This window comes from Nannobrachium achirus (genome assembly GCF_963921795.1).
Source record: "Nannobrachium achirus genome assembly, chromosome: 16".
Classification (NCBI taxonomy): Eukaryota; Metazoa; Chordata; class Actinopteri; order Myctophiformes; family Myctophidae; genus Nannobrachium; species Nannobrachium achirus.
The window spans coordinates 19,061,969-19,084,028 of NC_137823.1; the positions used below are offsets into that span (position 1 = coordinate 19,061,969).

The following is a 22,060-nucleotide window of genomic DNA, read 5'->3' on the forward strand; positions in this document are numbered from 1 at the left end:
TTTACATTTACAAGATAATTATTTTGTATAATAGACACTAATATTTTATTTAACACATTCACTATATGGTCACTGTGCATTCAAACATGACATTCCAGATGAGACAATTTTGCAGCAAATTTGTATAAATGTTAAATGCTATATCTAATAGCTATGTACAAATAAACTTCATGAAAATGTAACTTTAACATAAAATGGCATAAAGGTGATTTTTTTTTTTAGAACTAAATGCTTCTTTTGGAATAAATAAGCATTACTTCCTTCTTTGCTTCTTCTATTTGGGGCATTTTTATTTAGTTTATTTTGTTATATCTGTTCAATTATTGTTTATTGTTGGGACGTTTGGCTTTTAAATTATGTCTGAAATTAAGTTTTAAATAAATAATGAGGGAACATAAATAACTGGTGTTGTTGTACATTTTGTTTTGTTTTTACGCTATAATGTAAGTATACAAATCTTTAATATTAGTCTCACATCTTAATCTGCCTGGTACGGCTGCTGCACCCTAATGACTGACACAGCCCAGGGTAGTCAACTAGGCCATACTTTTCTAGTATGTTTACGTGGTATCCTAGTTTCTGTGAAGCAGTACGTTCGTTCTCTCTGCACTCTACTTACAGTATGTGAATATTTACCTTGTTTATCGACTAGAGTTCATGTTTACTCTGCTTTATTATGATCTCACTTAATCTAAGTCGCTCTGGAAACCACAAGGGACCACAAGGTCATGGGTTCGATCCCGGACACCGCCAACTCAGCGTATGAGTAGCATGGCTTAGGTGCAGCAAGCCATGCGGCAAGTACAGGGAGCTGATGGTACGTGTGGCGCTCCACCTCAGCAATCCATCTCCTAGGGGTCTAGCGCATTGTAACAGGGACAGACTCCCACGTGTTACAGGCTGATACCGACAATAAGCCAATCCTGACCTACCTGTTTGTATAAAAAAACTTCTACTTGCAGCGGGCGGCTGTGGCTCAGGAGAGATGCTGTAGCGTGCCAAGCTACCTCCAACCTGCTCTGGCTCCATTACCCAGCAGGCATTGGGTGTCTGGAGAGAGACAGACTCTCTCCAGCTCTTAAAAAAAACACAAACAAACAAAAAAACTAAAAACATTCAGGTCAGGAGAGACTCATCATACAGGATACAGGATATAGTGACATTGGAAGTGATGACACATAAAACGAGCAGACAAAATTGGAACACGAAACACAAACTTTAAGCTAAATTATATTTGTACATAATAACATTTTCGGTCAATGTCACCTTCAGGTTGGTCTCAATGGTCTGTACTAGTAGTGTAGTGTAATAGGCCTAATGGTTCTGAATGAACAATCTCAGATTTCAAGACAACACATCTGTTTTAGAGAGTTAAACATGAGAGTAACATAATGACCAGAATATTCCAGAGCAAATCAAAGCAGATATAGAGTATGAATGAGAAATATTGTTTCAGTCTGTGAACCACAAACCACACAAGGACATTCCACCATATCGTTGTTGTCGGGTGGAAACCTTGTATAAGTCCAAAACCACTCGTTTTTCATTTATCATTTTAGAATTAATTTCAACTTGTGAGAATAGCTGATCTACAAGCACACAACGCCTCGCATCGCTTGTACTGTAGATCTGCTATTTTCACTAGTTTTGTGCGACAGTCTTATGTGATGACGCAGGGCTTTACCTTACAGGGGGAAAAACATACACATTTGAAACTTGGAGATATGAGGTTTCTGCCCGACAGTGACGATATCCACCTCAGTCCACCGGAACCTGCATGCTGTTTTCTGGAAATATAATACCCAGCTTCAGCACCTCTAAAATTGGGCTAAAATCACCCCAATGAGTGTGTTGGATTTAGACTACTATCACATTTTTTTGCTAAATCTGCCATGCATTTTTCTTTTTTATAGGCCTACCTGAACTGGACAACTATAAAGCCAGTCTACTGAGTCTAGGGTTTCATGCCTCAGTGACAGGATCAGTGACTGGTGAGCTGGTGAGTGACCTAGTGACTGGTTTAATGGGTGGCAGTGGCTCAGGGGTAGAGAAACCGTCATTAGAACACGGAGGGTTCCCAGTTCGATCCCAGGCTCCTCCCAGAGTTAGTGTCTAAGAGTCCTTGAGCAAGACTCCCGGTGAGCAGGTTGGTGCCTTCCTTGCATGGTTTCCTCTGCCATCGGTGTGTGAATGGGTGAATGTAATGCACAATCTCTGTAAAGCACCTTGGATAAAGGCGCTATATAAATGCACCATTTACCATTTTTATTTACCATTTAGCTCTCTGATACTCCCTAAAGGCTGCAAATGGGATCTCACGCAGTGAGAAACAGGATGTTTTCATATTTTCTATTGCATCTGAAGAGAGAGAGTTTTGTCCTGCGAAGATTCAGTATTCTGTATTTAGTCTCATATGTGTTTAATATATATATATATATATATATATAAAATGTTTGTGTTGAGCAAGCTGCTTTTAAAATAGCTAGAAAAGCCATGAAATGATGTCACCGGTTCCCAGTGGTGTAAAGTAACTAACTAGGCTACATTTACTCAAGTAGGCCTACAGTACAACTTTGAGGTATTTTAGAGCAAATAGGGGTTTTCTGCTTTACTTTGGAATAAATTGACAAATAACTTGCCAATAGTTGACTTTCTTGTACAAATTGGCATCTCGAATTTGAAATATTGTCTAAAATGAAAAATCCATCCTACCTGTCTATTGCTATATGGTTGCAGTGTTATGTTACATCAGTTAAGTCTACCAGTAAGACTCCCTAATCGGGAGATAAGCGACCGTCAGGTCGCAGCGTGATTTTAGGGCAAAATGTGTAGGAGTCCAAAAATGTGGTTCAAAAAATCGGCCTGATGGTGGCGCTATATGGGACATCCATATTGATGAGATGGGTGTAGACATACTGTGTACTGATTTGTGTGATTTTAGGGCAAAATCTGTAGGAGCAGTGTCCAAAAATGTGTTTTGCAAGAATCGGCCTCGTGGTGGCGCTAGAAGAGGGCCATGTGAGAAATGAGGGGTGGGATCTCCGCGTTGCCTTGGCGGACGAATAGCCCCAGTGGTCCTCCACTGGGGGCACCACTTTGGCATCCGTTCTGGAGCACCAGGAGTCGGTGGTCCCCGGGAATTCCCCGTTTTGCACATTTCCGTTCTGGAGCACCAGGAGTCGGTGGTCCCCGGGAATTCCCCGTTTTGCACATTTGGTAATTCTTTACATCTGGGGGTCCCCCAGGGACCTGGGGGTCCCTGGAGCTCCGGGGGTCCTTGGAGGTTGTAGTTTGGCAGGCAAGGAGTGTGTGTGCAAAATTGAAGAGGGCCATGTGAGAAATGAGGGGTGGGGTCTCCGCGTTGCCTTGGCGGACGAATAGGTACCGGCCCCGGCTCTCCCGGACGCTCCTAGCCCGAGTTACGGATTTTTATGTGAGCTGCAGTGGAGGGGGTCCTCCACTGGGGGCACCACTTTGGCATCCGTTCTGGAGCACCAGGAGTCGGTGGTCCCCGGGAATTCCCCGTCAGCAGCCCCGTTGGGGTGGTCATTTGGTCATTTTTGCACATTTGGCAATTCTTTACATCTGGGGGTCCCCCAGGGACCTGGGGGTCCCTGGAGCTCCGGGGGTCCTTGGAGGTTGTAGTTTGGCAGGCAAGGAGTGTGTGTGCAAAATTTGGCATGGATCGGGGCAACGGTTGCGGAGATATGAGCAGGGCAATAGTGTGACGTGTGAGGTGTGACAGACAGACTGACGGACGGACGGACGGACGGACGGACTGACTGACTGACTGACTGACTGACTGACTGACTGACTCACAATTTGTGGAGGTTTTGATAGTAAGTGCGACCTGACCTGACGGTCGCAATCATGGCAAAGGTGAAGTACTCCCTCTTGTGGTAAAAACAGCAATTATGAGCTCCAGAGAAATGTAAGGCAACACAAAACATTTGTGTAGCCTAACATTTGCAAAGACAAAAAAAATACAGTTCAATATGAAAACATTAATAAACCAATCTGCATTGATCAATCAACCTTTGCACTCACACTCTCACAAGGCCAATGAAGACACTCCATAGATTGTATGATCAATTGCTTTCATGATGCAATTCCTCATATAGACTTCGCACATTTCTGCCGATTAAAATGGAATAAAATCGTCTTTCCCTCTTTTTTCTGCGCGCCACAGTTTCCATATACTCCTACCAAATTCTCACACTAGGTCTCCAGAGTCAGAGAGTATAAACATGTTGTTCAGTATCAAAGTCTAACAGGATGATATCAGACCGACACAACACAATGAATGACACACACACATCAGCGGTCAGGTGGTTTTAGTGTCTAGTAAATGTTGTACATTATCTAGTATTACCAGACCGACAGGCTAGGTGAAGAGATTTCTGCTGTGTGTGTGTGTGTGTGTGTGTGTGTGTGTGTGTGTGTGTGTGTGTGTGTGTGTGTGTGTGTGTGTGTGTGTGTGTGTGCGTGTGTGTGTGTGTGTGCGTGCGTGCACACGTGCGTGTCAACTGTAGCTTGGCTAAAAAGCACAGAGAAGAGTGGAGGATGTGAAGGGTTAACAGCTGCTGTACAAGGAGGAGTTTCTCAGAAACTGAAAGTAAAACGGTGGCAGTAGTTAAAGTGTCACATACTCACTACGAATCCTTCAACAACACTTTTACAGAAATACTACAAGGGTGAGTACAGCATATAAAGATTCTTTATTCATGAACGGAGAATGAAATGTTTATTAAACTGTATCCATACATACTCTTCTACTATTTTCATATTCCTTGAAATTCCCCAGTCTGATCTTTCAACTGGAAAAAATGCATGGACTATAGAGACTTTCAACTTTATCGTCCTCAATTCCAATACAATCCAGAGCGGGTTAACAACTATTAAGCTGTGAGGACTGAGGAGTAGCATTTTGAAACTAAATACTTTCGCTTTTATTCTCAGATCGTGTCGAAATGGCCTCTGCCAGTATTCTCCATTCGGAGGAGCAGTTCCTGTGTTCCATATGTCTGGATGTGTTCACTAATCCCATCACCACTCCATGTGGACACAACTACTGCAAGACCTGCATCACGCAACACTGGGACGGCACTGACGTGTGTAAGTGTCCTCTATGTAACAAAACCTTCTATAGGAAACCAGAAGTCTCTGTCAATAAAGTGCTCTCTGAGATGGCCGATCAGTTCAGGAAGAAACTGCAGCTGAAAATAAATTCCAGCACGAACCAGGAACCTGCTGAACCACATGAAGTCTCCTGTGACGTCTGTACTGAGAACAAGCTCAAAGCCGTGAAGTCCTGCCTGGTGTGTCTGACCTCCTACTGTGAGGCTCACCTGGAGCCTCATCACAGAATCGCTGGGTTAAAACGACACAAACTAATCGAGCCTGTGAAGAACGTGGAAGACTTCATGTGTAAGAAACATGACCGACCTCTGGACCTGTTCTGTAAGACCGACAACGTTTGCGTTTGTCAGTTCTGCACAGAGTTAGACCACAAGTTACATAGCATTGTATCTCTGGAAGAAGAATGTGAGGGAAAGAAGGCTGAGCTGGGAAAGAAAGAGGCTGAAGTTCAGCAGATGATCCAGGAGAGACAAGTGAAGATTCAGGAGGTCAAACACTCTGTAGAGCTCAGCAAGAAAGACGCAGACAGAGAGATAGGGGAAAGTGTGCAGGTCTTCACTGCTCTGGCGAGCTGTATTGAGAGAAGCCAGGCTGAGGTCATTGATATGATTGAAGAGAAGCTGAAAACAACAGAGAAACAGGCTGAAGGGTTCATTAAAGAGCTACAACAGGAAATCACTCAGTTAGAGAAGAGAAGCTCTGAGCTGAATCAGCTCTCACACACTGAGGACAACCTCCACCTCCTCCAGAACTTCACATCCATCAACACCCCTCCACCAATCAAGGACTGGACAAAGGTCAAGGTTCATCAGTCTTTTTTTGTGGGGACTGTGAGGACAGCTGTGGCTCAGCTGGAGAAGACGATCGGGAAAGAGTTGGAGAAGCTGTGTGATACTGAGCTGATGAGCATCCAGCAATATGCAGTGGATGTAACTCTCGACCCTGATACAGCACACTGCCAACTCATCCTGTCTGAGGATGGAAAACAAGTGAATTTTGGAAATGTATATAAGAATCTCCCAGATAACAAAGAGAGATTCTCTACATGTGTGAATGTGTTAGGAAAACAAGGCTCCTCCTCAGGAAGGTTTTACTATGAGGTTCAGGTTAAAGGGAAGACTGGGTGGGATTTAGGAGTGGCTAGAGAGTCCATCAACAGGAAGGGAAAAATCGTACAGAATACCAAAAACGGTTATTGGAATATACGGTTGATGAATGGAAATGAATATAAGGCATGTGCTGACCCTATAGTCCTCCTCAGTGTAAGAGGGAAAGTCCAGACAGTGGGAGTGTTTGTGGATTATGAGGAGGGTCTGGTCTCCTTTTATGATGTGGAGACCAGAGTTCATCTCTACTCTTTCACTGGCTGCACCTTCACTGAAAAGCTCTATCCATTCTTCAGTCCTCATCTTAATAATAATGGGGAAAACTCTGCTCCTCTGATCATCTCTCCTGTCAATCACACAGGCTAATTTACATTTTCAAGATAATTATTTTGTATAATTATGGTCACTGTGCATTAAAACATGACATTCCAGATGAGACAATTTTGCTGCAAATTTGTATAAATGTTAAATGCTATATCTAATAGTTCTAATTATAATGCTCATGTACAAATAAACTTCATGAAAATGTAACTTTAACATGAAATGACATAAAGGTGATTTTGATGTTATTGATCTTGTTTTTCCATCATAAACTTAAACTAAATGCTTCTTTTGGAATAAATGAGCATTACTTCCTTCTTTGCTTCCTCTATTTGGGCCATTTTTATTTCGTTTATTTTGTTATATCTGTTCAATTATTGTTTATTGTTGGGATGTTTGGCTTTTAAATTATGTCTGAAATTAAGTTTTAAATAAATAATGAGGGAACATAAATAACTGGTGTTGTACATTTTGTTTCGTTTTTACGCTAATGTAAGGATACAAATCTTTAATATTAGTCTCACATCTTAATCTGCCTGGTACGGCTGCACCCAACGACTGACACAGCACAGGGTAGTCAACCAGGCCATACTTTTCTACTATGTTTACTTGGTATCCTAGTTTCTGTGAAGCAGTACGTTCGTTCTCTCTGCAGTCTGCACTCTACTTACAGTATGTGACTATTTACCTTGTTTATCAACTAGAGTTCATGTTTACTCTGCTTTATTATGATCTCACTTAATGTAAGTCACTCTGGAAACCACAAGGGACCACAAGGTCATGGGTTCGATCCCGGACACGACCAACTCAGTGTATGAGTAGCATGGCTTGGGTGCAGCAAGCCATGCGGCAAGTACAGGGAGCTGATGGTACGTGTGGCGCTCCACCTCAGCAATCCATCTCCTAGGGGTCTAGCGCATTGTAACAGGGACAGACTCCCACGTGTTACAGGCTGATACCGACAATAAGCCAATCCTGACCTACCTGTTTGTGTAAAAAAACTACTGCTTGCAGCGGGCGGCTGTGGCTCAGGAGAGATGCTGTAGCGTGCCAAGCTACCTCCAACCTGCTCTGGCTCCATTACCCAGCAGGCATTGGGTGTCTGGAGAGAGACAGACTCTCTCTAAAAAAACTAAAAACATTCAGGTCAGGAGAGACTCATCATACAGGATACAGGATAGTGACATTGGAAGTGATGACAAATAAAAACCAGCAGACAAAATTGGAACAAGAACACGGAACACAAACTTTAAGCTAAATTATTTTGTAAATAATACAATTTTAGGTAGACTACACAATGTTACCTTCAGGTTTGTCTGTAGCCTACTAGTAGTGTAGTGTAATAGGCCTAATGGTTCTGAATGAACAATCTCAGATATCAAGACAATACACCTGTTTTAGAGAGTTAAACATGAAGGCTATAGATATATGAATGAGAAATGTTGTTTCAGTCTGTGAACCACAAACCACACAAGGACATTCCACCATCGTTGTTGTCGGGTGGAAAACTTGTATACGTCCAAAACCGCTCCTTTTGCATTTATCATTTTAGAAATGATTTCAACTTGTGAAAATAGCTGATCTACAAGCACGCCTCGCATTGCTTGTACTGTAGATCTGCTATTTTCACTAGTTTTGAGCGACAGTCTTATGTGATGACGCAGGGCTTTACCTTACGGGGGGAAAAAACGAGAGAAAACATGCACATTTGAAACCTGGAGATATGAGGTTTCTGCCCGACGGTGACGATATCAACCAGAAACCGGCATGCTGTTTTCTGGAAATAAGATACCCAGCTTCAGCACCTCTAAAATTGGACTAAAATCACCCCAATGAGTGTGTTAGATTTAGACTACTATCAAGTTTTTTTGCTAAATCTGCCTTGCATTTTTCTTTTCTTTTTTTTGTATATAGGCCTACCTGAACTGGACAACTAAAAAGCCAGTCTAGGGTTTCATGCCCCAGTGACAGGATCAGTGACTGGTGAGCTGGTGATTGACCTAGTGACTGGTTTAAGGGGCGGCAGTGGCTCAGGGGTAGAGAAACCGTCATTAGAACACAGAGGGTTCCCAGTTCGATCCCAGGCTCCCCCAGAGTTAGTGTCGAAGAGTCCTTGAGCAAGACTCTGAACCCCTAGTTGCTCCCAGTGAGCAGGTTGGTGCCTTGCATGGTTTCCTCACCATCGGTGTATGAATGTGTGTGTGAATGGGTGAATGAATGTAATGCACAATCTATGTAAAGCGCCTTGGATAAAAGCGCTATATAAATGCACCATTTACCATTTAAGACTCCCGGTGAACAGGTTGGTGCCTTCCTTGGGTGTGAATGTAATGGGTGAATGTAATGCACAAGCAGCTAAATGCACCATTTACCATAGCTCTCTGATACCCCCTAAAGGCTGCAAATGGGATCTCACGCAATGAGAAACATGATGTTTTCATCTTTTCTATTGCATCTGAAGAGAGAGTTTTGTCCTGCGAAAATTCAGTATTATGTATTTAGTCTCATATTTGTTTAAAGAAAATAGCATTTTAGTGTTGAGCAAGTTACTTTTAAAATAGCTAGAAAAGCCATGAAATGTAAGGAGAGAGGCAGCACTGCTAAAACGATGTCACCAGTCCAGTTCCCAGTGGTGTAAAGTAAGTAAGTAAGTAGGCTACATTTACTCAAGTGCTGTGCTTACAACTTTGAGGTATTTTAGAGAAAATAGGGGTTTTCTGTTTGCTTTACTTTGGAATAAATTGACGAATGCCCAGGAGTCAGCCCAGCTCCTCATCCAGAAAGCCTCAGAAAACTTGATTACTGGAACTCTCTCCTCACTGGCCTCCCGGCACTTAAATCTCTCCAACTGATCCAAAATGTCACGGCACGACTGGTCTTCAACCAGCCAAAATTCTCACATGTCTCCCCCAATTCTACGCCCCCACCACTGGCTCCCGGTTGTGGCCCACACAGAATACAAAACACTGATGCTGGCCTTCAAGGCAGCCAAAGGTATTGCACCTACATACCTCCAAAGCCTGATCAACCCATACAACCCCACGCATTCACTCAGATCAGCCAACACAGTGATGCTGCTGACAGAACCCTCGCCCCAGGTCAAAAATCCACTCTGCCTATATAGACAGTTCACCCTCCTGGCCCCCAAACTGGAATAAACTCCCTGTCGCACTTAGAACTACAGACTCACTCCCTAGCTTCCGCAGTGGTCTGAAGACTCACCTCTTCAGACTCCACCTAAACCCATAGCACTTACTGTAGCACTCACCTACCCTCGATAACCATACATGAAAGCTAGACAGCATTTTTAGGTTTTACAAAATGGTTTTAACTGATTAGGTGCGTGGTCTACCTTCCTACATTATTGTTTTTTCTTGATTGATATTTCTATGCATTTGTTGTAGCTATTGTTGTTGAAGTATTGACGTATTATCTTGCTTATTGTATTGATGTATTACCTGCTTATTGTAAGTCGATTAAAAGCGTCTGCTAAATGCCTAAATTGTAAATCTGCCTATTAGACTTTCTAATAGGCAGACTTTCCCTCTTTTTTCTGCACGCCACCGTTTCCACAAATAGGCTACTCCTACCAAATTCACACACATATCGGTCTCCGGAGTCTAGAGAGTTTAAACATGTAGTTCAGTATTAAAGTCTAACAACATCAGGATGGTATCAGACCAACACAACACAATGACACAGACATCAGAGGTCAGGTGGTTTTAGTGTCTATTAAATGTTGTACATTAACTATTATTACCAGACCGACAGGCTAGGAAGTGAAGATCTTTTGCTGTGTGTGTGTGTGTGTGTGTGTGTGTGTGTGCTCTGTGTGTGTGTGTGTGTGTGTGTGTGTGTGTGTGTGTGTGTGTGTGTGTGTGTGTGTGTGTGTGTGTGTGTGTGTGTGTGTGTGTGTGTGTGTGTGCGTGTGTGTGTGTGCGACGTGCACAAACTGTAGCCTGGCTAAAAGGCACAGAGAAGAGTGGAGGATGTGAAGGGTTAACAGCTGCTGTACAAGGATGAGTTTCTCAGGAACTGAAAGTAAAACGGTGACAATCCTTCAACAACACTTTTACAGAAATACGACAACGGTGAGTACAACAGATACAGATTTTTGCATTCATGAACAGAGAATGAAAGGTTTATTGAACTGTAGTTTCATATTCCTTGAAATTCCCCAGTCTTTCAACTGGAAAAATGACATGTTTTCCTTTCAACTTCATCGTGCAACTATTAAGCTGTGAGGAGTAGCATTTTGGAACTACATCTGATACTTTCACTTTTATTCTCAGATCGTGTCGAAATGGCCTCTGCCAGTATTCTCCATTCGGAGGAGCAGTTCCTGTGTTCCATCTGTCTGGATGTGTTCACTGATCCCATCACCACTCCATGTGGACACAACTACTGCAAAACCTGCATCACACAACTCTGGAACGGCACTGATGTGTGTAAGTGTCCTCTATGTAACAAAAGCTTCTATAGGAAACCAGAAGTCTCTGTCAATAAAGTGCTCTCTGAGATGGCCGATCAGTTCAGGAAGAAACTGCAGCTGAAAAGAAATTCCAGCACGAACCAGGAACCTGCTGAACCACATGAAGTCTCCTGTGACGTCTGTACTGAGAACAAGCTCAAAGCTGTGAAGTCCTGCCTGGTGTGTCTGACCTCTTACTGTGAGACTCACCTGGAGCCTCATCACAGAATCGCTGGGTTAAAACGACACCAACTAATCGAGCCTGTGAAGAACGTGGAAGACTTCATGTGTAAGAAACATGACAAACCTCTGGACCTGTTCTGTAAGACCGACAACGTGTGCGTTTGTCAGTTCTGCACCGAGTCAGACCACAAGTTACATAGAATTGTATCTCTGGAAGAAGAGTGTGAGGGAAAGAAGGCTGAGCTGGGAAAGACAGTGGCAGACGTTCAGCAGATGATACAGGAGAGACAAGTGAAGATTCAGGAGGTCAAACACTCAGTAGAGCTCAGCAAGAAAGACGCAGACAGAGAGATAGGGGAAAGTGTGCAGGTTTTCAATGCTCTGATCAGCTGTATTGAGAGAAGCCAGGCTGAGGTCATTGATGTGATTGAAGAGAAGCAGAAATCAACTGAGAAACAGGCTGAAGGCTTCATCAAAGATCTGCAACAGGAAATCACTCAGTTAGAGAAGAGAAGCTCTGAGCTGAAGCAGCTCTCACACACTGAAGACCACCTCCACCTCCTCCAGAACTTCCCATCCATCAACACCCTTCCGCCCACCAAGGACTGGACAACGGTCAAGGTTCATCAGTCTTCACACGTGGGGACTGTGAGGACAGCTGTGGCTCAGCTGGAGAAGACGATCAGTAAAGAGATGAAGAAGCTGTGTGATGCTGAGCTGAGGAGGTTACAGCAATATGCAGTGGATGTAACTCTGGATCCTGATACAGCACACTGCAAACTCATCCTGTCGGAGGATGGAAAACAAGTGAGTCATGGAAATGTAAAGAAGAACCTCCCAGAGAACAAAGAGAGATTCTCTAAATGTGTGAATGTGTTAGGAAAACAAAGCTCCTCCTCAGGAAGGTTTTATTATGAAGTTCAGGTTAAAGGGAAGACTGACTGGAATTTAGGAGTGGCCAGAGAGTCCATCAACAGGAAGGGATCCATCATACTGGGTCCCCAAAACGGTTACTGGTCTATATGGTTGAGGAATGGAAATGAGTACATGGCCAATGCAGGCCCTGCTGTCCTCCTCCCTGTAAGAGAGAAGATCCAGAAAGTGGGAGTGTTTGTGGATTATGAGGAGGGTCTGGTCTCCTTTTATGATGTGGAGGCCAGAGTTCATCTCTACTCTTTCACTGGCTGCACCTTCACTGACAAACTCTATCCATTCTTCAGCCCTTGTCTTAATAATAATGGGACAAACTCTGCTCCTCTGATCATCTCTCCTGTCAATCACACAGGCTAATTTGCATTTACAAGATCATTTGTCAATTAGACACTCATATTCTATTAAACTTATTAACTTTTAAGTCTTTCGCATATTTTTTGCTGCAAATGTGTATGTTAAAATGCTGTTTGATGTTTGATGTGTTCATGTGCAAAGAAACTTTATGAAACCTTAACTTAAACATAAAGTGGCACAAAGGTTATTGATTGTGTTGTGTCATTTCAGATTTTCCATCATAAACTTGAAATGAAATGTTTATTTTGGAATAAGTTAGCATTGCTTCCTCCTACTCTATTTTTTATTGTGTTTATTATTTTATATTTGTTAATCATTGTTTATTGTTGGGATGCTTGGCTTTTAAATTATTGTATTATTTTGTAATGTCTGAAATTAAGTTTTAAATAAATAATGAAGAAATAAAGAAATAAAGAAATAATGTTGTACATTTTGTTTTGTTTTTACGCTAATGTAAGAATACAAATCTTTCGTATTTGTCTCATGTCTTAATCTGCCTGGTACAACTGCACCCAACGACTGACAGAGCCCAGGGTAGTCAACCAGACCTGGCGGAGATCTGTGCTCGGAGGAATGCACTTTTCCAGTTGTTTACCTGGTATCCTAGTTTCTGTGAAGCACTACGTTTGTTCTCTCTGCACTCTACTTACAGTATGTGACTATTTACCTTGTTTATTGACAAGTTCATGTTTACTCTGCTTTATTATGATCTCACTTTATGTAAGTCGCTCTGGAAAAGAGAGTGTCTGATAAAAATGATAAATGCCTAAATGGTACATAACATTGCAAATTGCTCAGCTAGTGAGCAAGGGAAACATGGGAAATAAGGTTAACAAAACACTCGCCAACAGTTTGAAATTTGTCTTCACAAGTCTGTTCAACACAATAAACAACACAAAACCATATAACACAAAACATCACAAGACAGATCATCAGGTCCCCACTATTCACAGAAAACCATCCTAGCGACGAGGGCGCTTGTTTAGCAGATTGTTTAGTATTGTCTGAAATGAAACATTCTACCCTGTCTGCGTTCAGTGCACAATGAGATTGCAGTGTTATATTAGTTGCATATACAGTAGTATGTGTGTGTGTGTGTGTGTGTGTGTGTGTGTGTGTGTGTGTGTGTGTGTGTGTGTGTGTGTGTGTGTGTGTTTTGAGTGTTTTATTATTATTATTGTTTTTATTGTTATTTTGTGTCCGGATAGCTCAGTCGGTGGAGCTCTCGCCTTTGGACCACAAGATCATGGGTTCGATCCTGGGCACCGCCAACTCAGCGTATGAGTAGCACGGCTTGGATCCAGCAAGCCATGCGGCAAGTACTGGGAGCTGATGGTGAGGTGTGGCGCTCCACCTCAGCAATCCATCTCCCAGGGGTCTAGCGCATTGTAACAGGGACAGACTCCCATGTGTTACCGGTATATATACCTACAATAAGCCACTCCCGACCTACTTGTTTGTGTAAAAAAATACCCCTTTTGCGGGGGGTTTGAAATCCCGGCTCCTCCTGTCCACATGTCGAAGTGTCCTTGGTCAAGACACTGAACCCCGCAATTATGCATCCATTTGAATCGGTCGGTGTTAGCCTGCCGCGACTGGTGTGTGAATGTGGGCAGTGAGAACGCTGGCATTGACTGTTCGCCGCTTCACTTCCCAGGGAAGCAGCTGATTTGGGTCGATTCAAACTCCACTTCTAGAGCCTAATTTATTTCGGTTCGGCTCCGTCTAAACTATGATATGGCGTCATTCAGAGCCAAATTAATGACGTTACTCGCCCCCCGATCCTCTGAATGACACCATATCATAGTTTATACAGAGCTGAACCGAATTAAATTAGACTCTAAAAGTCAAGTAGGAATCGACCCTGACAGGGCTCTGGTACCAAAATGTTTAATAACCATTATTAATATGATTGTTTACAGTGTAAATACTGTAACTTTATTGTAAATAACTTCCCATGTATGAATGAATGAATGAATGAGCCGCTGTAAAGCACTTTGAGTAGCCTACTTAGTGCTATAAAAACACAATTTATTACTTAACTGCTTTCCCGATTTCACTTAGACCCATTACACACCTAGTTTATCCCAAGGGAGAAATTACGTTTCAGCTTAATCCAGCTGAGTGCTGCCCACAGAGGAGCGTGGAGCAATTAGAGGTTTAGGTGTCTTGCTCAGAGACACATTGCTGGCCTGGAATCAAACCTGCGACAACCAGGGGCTCTGGTTCGCCAGACAGGCTCACTAACGACTCAGCTATAGCCGCCCCTAATTAGGGGCCACCACAAATTCTGAAAATGTCCATGTTTGCTGTTGACTGATACATGTTTCCCCCCCCAAAATCAGACACAAAGGCTCTTGTGACCCATGTCACAATCAATGTCAGAAAAGGTTTTTTCCTCTATACTCATAGGTAGGAAACAGCTTGGCGGGGAGCTTGGCACACTTTTCTCATTCAAATTATCTCAGTTTTGCAAATATTTTCAAAATAATCATCAATTAAAAGAGCTTGAAGATCAGCATTTCCGAATAGCCAAGGCTTGGATGCTTGAACCCTATAGCATCCCTATGCTGGGGGGGACATTCACCAAATATTGACAGATCTATAAGCTCACAACGCAGCGCTACGTGACACGCTGTGAGCTTGTAGATCTGCTATTTCTTGGGAAGACGCTTGGTGCTGGGGTAAAAGCTGGTTAAGTGGTGGGGGTTGTTGTCATGACAACATGATGTCAGAGCTGGTTCTCACTTCCTCTCTGGAAGCTCTTTATGCTACTACAAATTAATATTAATATGATAACTCTATATATTCATATAAACAATATTATTATTAACATTAGGCCGAATATAATTACTGTATAGTCAAATGAACATATTGCTGAATATTAATGTTGGTGGTTTTGTTTACTGCGTATAAATATAAAGTGTATAATGATATGTGGCTGTTGGTGAGTTACATAGAGCGTTAGTAGGTCATTTCACAACTCATGAAGAATTAAAAAGCAGCATGACCTACATACAGCCCCAACAGCTGGCTGCAACGGCTGCACATGCATGTGACTGCCAGCAGGGGGAGCCTTTTGACAGTTTAAAGGACTGAATGAGCCTTCTTCACTCAGTTCACACATGTTCTGGTATGATTGCATGATGCATTTATATCACAGGCACTCGCAAAGGCACGCACACACAAATAACACACACACGCGTGCGCGCGCGCGTACACACACACACACACACACACACACACACACACACACACACCCTCTCCTTAACATAGCCAACCACACCCAAGAGTAGCCTGCCCTACAGTACACTACACTGCTTCTGATCCTGTCTCACACACATTCAGAATCAGGACACGCACTTGTGCACACACACACACACACACACACACACACACACACACACACACACACACACACACACACACACACACACACACACACACACACACTGGCACACACACACACACACACACACACACACACACACACACACACACACACACACACCCTGAGGCATGAACATGTTGACTCCCATCTTTTGGTTTGCTTCGCCCATCTCTCTCTCTCTCTCTCTCTCTCTCTCTCTCTCTCTCTCTGTCTGTGAAAGACAGACAGACAGACAGACAGACAGACAGACAGACAGATGTGTGAGCTGTTTCTGTTTGTGACAGGAACAGGATGTCAAATGCAATAGCTAGGGCGTAGGGCCTACAACCAACTTAAACGCTAGGTTTGTATGTTTGTGAACAATATTTTAAAATGCTTTCCAAATAAGGATGGTGTAAATAAGGATGAAACGTGCACATAGTAGAACACGGTGAAGGATTAGCAGCCTTTTCCTGTCACAACAGCTCACATCTCTCGCTCTCTCTCTCACCGCGCACGCACGCACGTCGCACGCACGCACGCACGCACACACGCACGCGCACACACACACACACACACACACACACACACACACACACACACACACACACACACACACACACACACACACACACACACACACACACACACACACACACACACACACACACACACACCTCCTTTGGCAGGAATGTGCCAGCAGCAGGCAGGAACTTCCTGAAACATTTGGAGTCACATGACTTTCCTCCCCTCTCCTATTATTTACCATTTCCACAACTCACTACTACTAGGCCACATACTAGATACTACTGTAGGCTACTACTACTATTACTACTAGGCCTACTACTACTACTACTACTACTACTACTACTACTACTACTACTATACTAATACAACTGCTACTGTTACTACTAGGCTACTAGGCTTACTACTTCTACTACTACTAATATTAGATACACAATTCCTAGCCTAATACAAGGGTTCCCAAACTTTTCAGGCCCTCAAATAGCAGAGAGCTTGCAGATCGGCTTTATTTTCACAATGTTTTCCTGTTTCTTACTTAATATTTGACAATTTGGCTATTTTGGTATAGGCTATTAAAAAGATCCTTACATTGAAACTTTAGAAATGTGCACTGGATACCCTGTATACACTTACACTGTAAGCCTATGTTGGTTTGTTTACTGTTGTCTGAGAAAACAATGTTGCACATTAAGCTAATCCTCTTTCTGGGGAGCCCCCAAAATAAATTGTGGACCCCTCTGGGGGTCTCTACGCCCAATTTGGGAAACACCAGATACTGTATTATGTAAGATTAGAGACGCACTGTGAGCTATTTTGACAATACAAAGTGAAATGTATAGTCAAGTAAATCAACTCTGGATGTAATCGACTAAAGTCTTATGATATGGCTATTTAGTCTCAACTAAAACTAGGAACTAAAACATTGTAGATGACTAAAATATGACATGAACATAAATTTAATTTGATTCAAAAGACTGCATGTGACTTTACTGTCAAAACACACTATGCTACTAAGGAAAGGATACATACATTAGGCCTATATGGATATGTCAAACAGCAGTAGAATGATGAGCAATATGAGCATACTTTAAATATTGACTCTGTGATTTCACTGGGGTGATTTGGAAACCTTCTCCTTAATTGATTTGTTTTAACTTGTCATTGTTTTGATTAGGGTGACTTATTGTTTTCATTGTTTTAACTCTATGTTCTTTGCTTGTTTTTACGGTACACATCCTTGTTTTTATCCTGTTCTTATTTCAGTATGACTCAGTGTTTCAGTGTTATGTGTTTTCTAATCTCTGCCTCATTGAAAATGAGGGTCCTATCTCTATGTGTTTCCTAAAACATAAATAAGGTTCAATGAACAAACGAACGAAGAACGAATGAATAAATTAACAATAAAGGTGTCAGAGAGTGGGTGCTTGCTTGGTTGGTGTAGTGGTAACGTGCCTGGCTGCCCACCACTTCAAAGTGTGTTGGTTCCAATCCACAGTGGTGCATCCGGCCTTGTCTACCCATGTTCAGGGGAGGGAAGACGGGGCAGGGAGGGAGATATTAAGCCCGTATCAGAGTCTACGGTGGAGACCTATCCACCGCAAATTTGAGGTGGAAAACTTTCCACCTCAAGTCAGAAAATAAGTGCAGGCCATCATAGTCACGGCCCACAGTGAAGTCCTTTACCCCGTCTAGACCGGTTCAGGTCGACCAATCAGTGAACGGGGTGTAGAGCCTGTCTGTCTGATAGTAAAAACAGAGAGATGTGTTGGGACTCACGGTGGAAAGCTCTCCACCGTGAGGAATGATGTAACATTGTAGTTTCATGACTCAAAAAGACTCGAAAAGACTACACCGCGGTGTAAAGCCTTCCACCGCGGACCCGACTATGATACGGGCTTTAGTCACTGCATACTCCCACTGTTGACACCTGTCAGCAGGGAGTGTTGGGTGGGAGGAGTATAGGATGAAGACTCTACGTCCTCCCGGTGGGGGCTCCTCACTGGCAGGTGAGTCAGTAGGATACAACAGCAGTGACAACACACAGATGAGTGTGGGGAGGAATCAATTGGCATAACGGCATATAATATCACGTTAAAAACACACCATAATATAGCCAGGCTTTTATTATCAAGTGTTTATTCCGCTGACATTTCTATTCATGGCCCCATTGGCCCGGGTCGCTGGCCTAGGCTCAACGTAGCCTCGCAGCGTGTTCGTGGGTTAGGGTCCCATTCCCAACAACTTTTGCTGCGTGTGTCTCTCCCCCTTTTTCCTGTCTATTCACTGAAAAAATCAATAGGCCTAAAGAAAAACACTTATTGAATAAATAATTAGTGTATGATAGTGATAACAACCAATATTATTTTAATTTGTAGGGAAATTGTAGACCTATGTTCTAACTTAGGTTGGCTTTATTCATAAAGGCCTATGTTGTTGTTGTTTTTTGTATTTGCTCAATTCACTTTCATTCCACTTTTCATAATTTTGCAGCTTGGAGTTGCATCTGATCTGATGTTATAAATTATTTATGATTATGATTGTTGTTGTTGTTATTATTATGATTATTATTAGGCCGACTACTACTCAGGCTTACTAGCTATTACTAAAAGTAGGCCTTTGATTGATTGAAAACTTTATTAGAAGATTGCATTGGAAAAGTTACAGTTTCATGACAGTACAGTCACTTGTGTTACTTGTGTTGACTTGTGAACAACAGTGTGTTTGAGTGAGTGGACTGTCAGTGAGAACAGGTGACGTCAATACCAGTTCGTTCCCAGTCCATGCCAATCATGACGCGACGTCACGTATCCATGGTGTTTCCGGTCTGGGAGGGCGGGTCTTTCCCACCAATCTGCGTCAAGTCAGCCGGAACTAGCACGCGCAACACTGCTGTGTGGATGCTAACTGCAAAATAAAAGCATGGGATAGGTCGAATCAAAAATCAGGAAGGTTTTATTTGTCACTTTTCTTTCTTGAATGAAACGCCTGGTTCCCGAGGCTAATTTGTCACTAACTTAACTAAGTAAAAATAAGTGAAATGTTGTAATAAATTTAGACACGAGGCGCAAGTTGGCACCTCGACAGAGTGCAGTTCATATCATTGGTTCTCATAAAATGGGGTCCAGGGACCCCAGGGGTCCTTGAGGGAGTTCCAGGGGGTCTCCATGATAAATGATAGTTAGGAACCAAATGGACTTATGGGTATGTAACTCAGAGAGTACAAATGTTAGTTAAAGTTAAATTAACATTGATTTGGTTAGTTAAATTAACATTGATTTTATATTATAAATTGGGGTTCCGTCTCAGAGATAGAAATACCATTAAATGGGGGTCCGTAGACTAATGCATGTAACTGTCTGGGGGTCCTTCCTTGGTGGCTGAGAATCACTGCTATAAATCTGTATTCTTCTCTTTGTGTCTTTTCAAATGGGGGTCCACGTGGGCAAATAAGGGCACCTTGACAACATGACAAAGAAAAGAACCACTGATTTATGTGAAGCCCCATTTCCACTGTAGGGCCGACTCAGAACTAGAACCAGAACTTTCCAGAACCAGAACTTTCCAGAACCTGTGAAGTTCCGGGACCAATTTCTGCTTACGTTTCTTAACCGGGAAGGTCCCAAAAAAGAGCAGCGGTGCTGCTGGCCCCAACCATAGGTTCCCAGAACTCAAGTTTAGTTCTACCTCAGGAGCAGGACCGAAAAAAGGTTCCAGGAACCTTGTCTGAAACCGGGCTGTGTGCAATGGAAACAAAACCAGAACAAAAAAATAGTTTCAGGTTCTGGAAAGTTCTGGTTCCACCTTTCAGTGGAAAGGGGGCTACACTAAAAAGCTTTTATTGTGTCAAAACCCCACTAACCCCAGAGCTCAGAGCGGAAGCAGCGGTGTGTGTGGGTGTATTGACTAGCCGGCAGCAGGTCAGGATAGATCCTCCATATTCCTGCTCCGTTCCAACCACACCGGCAAAAAAAAAGAAACACCACCACACACAGTATACTGCTGCCACTCCCGAATTCCTCCTCCTAGCTGCCTTCCTTCTTTGTTTTAGGGGCGAAGGACAGGGACATTGTGGACACTTTAGGGGGACAACCATGACGAGGGGGATGAGGCTGATGGACGTGACGGTGATGGTGGACATCTGATCTCCTCTGGCGTGTGTGTGTGTGAGGGGGGGAAAGAAGAATGATAATCCCACCGCCGCCTGGTGGGTCCATGAACAACCTGGGATCATACACAGCAGCAGCAGCCACCACCACGTCCAGATTACATTAAAAACGAGACCCAAAAAAATCAGATGTCGAGGAGGCCTATCTATCGGGCGGCTGACTGACTTAAAAATCACGCCGATCGAGTCGGATACACTAGATTTGTTTTAGCCCTCGGTTGGAGCGGGATCGGAGGAGGATGGACGGAGGGATCGCTGTGTTTTTCATGGATTAGAGGGGAGAAGCCAGCTAGCCCCGGCAAGGCAAGGCTAGCCCAGGCGGCTAGGCTAACTTAACACTACCAGTAGAAGTTGTGTGTGTGTACTGGTTGGTGTTGGTGGTGGGGGAGCTAGTTGGAGAAGCTGGTGGAGCCAGTAGGACGTGTTCTATTGACTCGAGGAGGAGGAGGGTGGTGGTGTTGTTTTTTGGGGTTTATTTTCTTAGTTTTTCTTTGAGAGCTAACATCATCCAGAATCAGCCCTGGACGCACGGAGCTACCCGGGGTCGGGGGGGACCAAAGTTGACAAGATGTCAGCCAAGGTCCGCCTGAAGAAGTTGGAGGAGCTGCTGCTGGGGGGCACGCAGGAGAACCCCAGCTGTCTGAGCGTGGAGACCCTGCTGGACCTGCTCATATGCCTGTTCAACGAGTGCTCCAACTCCCCCATGAAGAGGGAGAAGCACGTCCAGGACTTCCTGGAATGGGGTGAGGAGATTGAGATTCATGTTGTTTACTTACACCAGTGTTTCTCAAACTTTCAAAATTTCAAGGTATCCCCTTAACTCTGGCAGTGTACAAATGGAACCAAATTTGGTTCCATTTGTACACTGTCAGAGTTAACAAACTTGTCATGGGTCATTTTAGACCTCCCTAAAGTAACCCACAGAGTCCCTGGAATCCACTTTGAGAAACACTGGTTTACAATGTGTGTTATTATGTTTTTTATTGTGTTTGTGTTATTACTATTGTATTGTATCAATCCTAAGTGTTTTATTATTATTATTTTATGTCTTATTAAAACATAAAATAGTTTATTATATTTTTATTATAATTATTATTTTGTTACTATTATTGTTTACAGCAGTGGTTCTCAAAGTGGATTTAAGTTCCTCTATGGGGCATGGGGGTCTAAATTGACCCTTACAAGTCTGTAGCTTTGACAGTGTATTCCATTTGTATACTGTCAGAGTTAAGGGGAGACCTTCAAATTTCTAACTTTGAGAACCACTGGTGGTTCTAAAAGTGGGGTCGAGGGACCCCCTGGGTTCCTTGAGGGGGGTCCAAATGGACGTAACTGTTGAGAGTGTACACATGGAACCGAATTGACCCTTACAGGTCTGTAACTCTGAGAGGGTCCATTTGTACACTCTCAAGAGTTGATTGATTGATTGAATACTTTAATACTCTGGAGTTTGCATAGGAATAGTAACAGTGCAGTACAGTAAAATGATTAAA

The 22,060-nt window shown here is 43.1% G+C and overlaps 1 protein-coding gene and 1 pseudogene across 3 annotated transcripts in view; both read left to right on the top strand.

The window, feature by feature from the left end:
* The first annotated feature begins 4,970 nt into the window (after window positions 1–4,970).
* LOC308300868 lies at window positions 4,971–12,510 on the top strand (annotated as a pseudogene). Its single transcript has 3 exons — window positions 4,971–6,606; window positions 10,645–10,657; window positions 10,859–12,510. The product of its transcript is annotated as an uncharacterized misc_RNA (transcript).
* Window positions 12,511–20,376: 7,866 nt separating this feature from the next.
* The window catches only part of cdc42bpb (CDC42 binding protein kinase beta (DMPK-like)), a 67,769-nt gene continuing 66,085 nt past the window's right edge, over window positions 20,377–22,060 (top strand). For both annotated transcript variants that reach the window (XM_080743933.1, XM_080743934.1), the window contains exon 1: window positions 20,377–21,310. In XM_080743933.1, coding sequence (XP_080600059.1) covers window positions 21,136–21,310 — 175 coding nt within the window. In that variant the 5' untranslated portion in view covers window positions 20,377–21,135. The remainder of the gene's footprint in view (window positions 21,311–22,060) is intronic.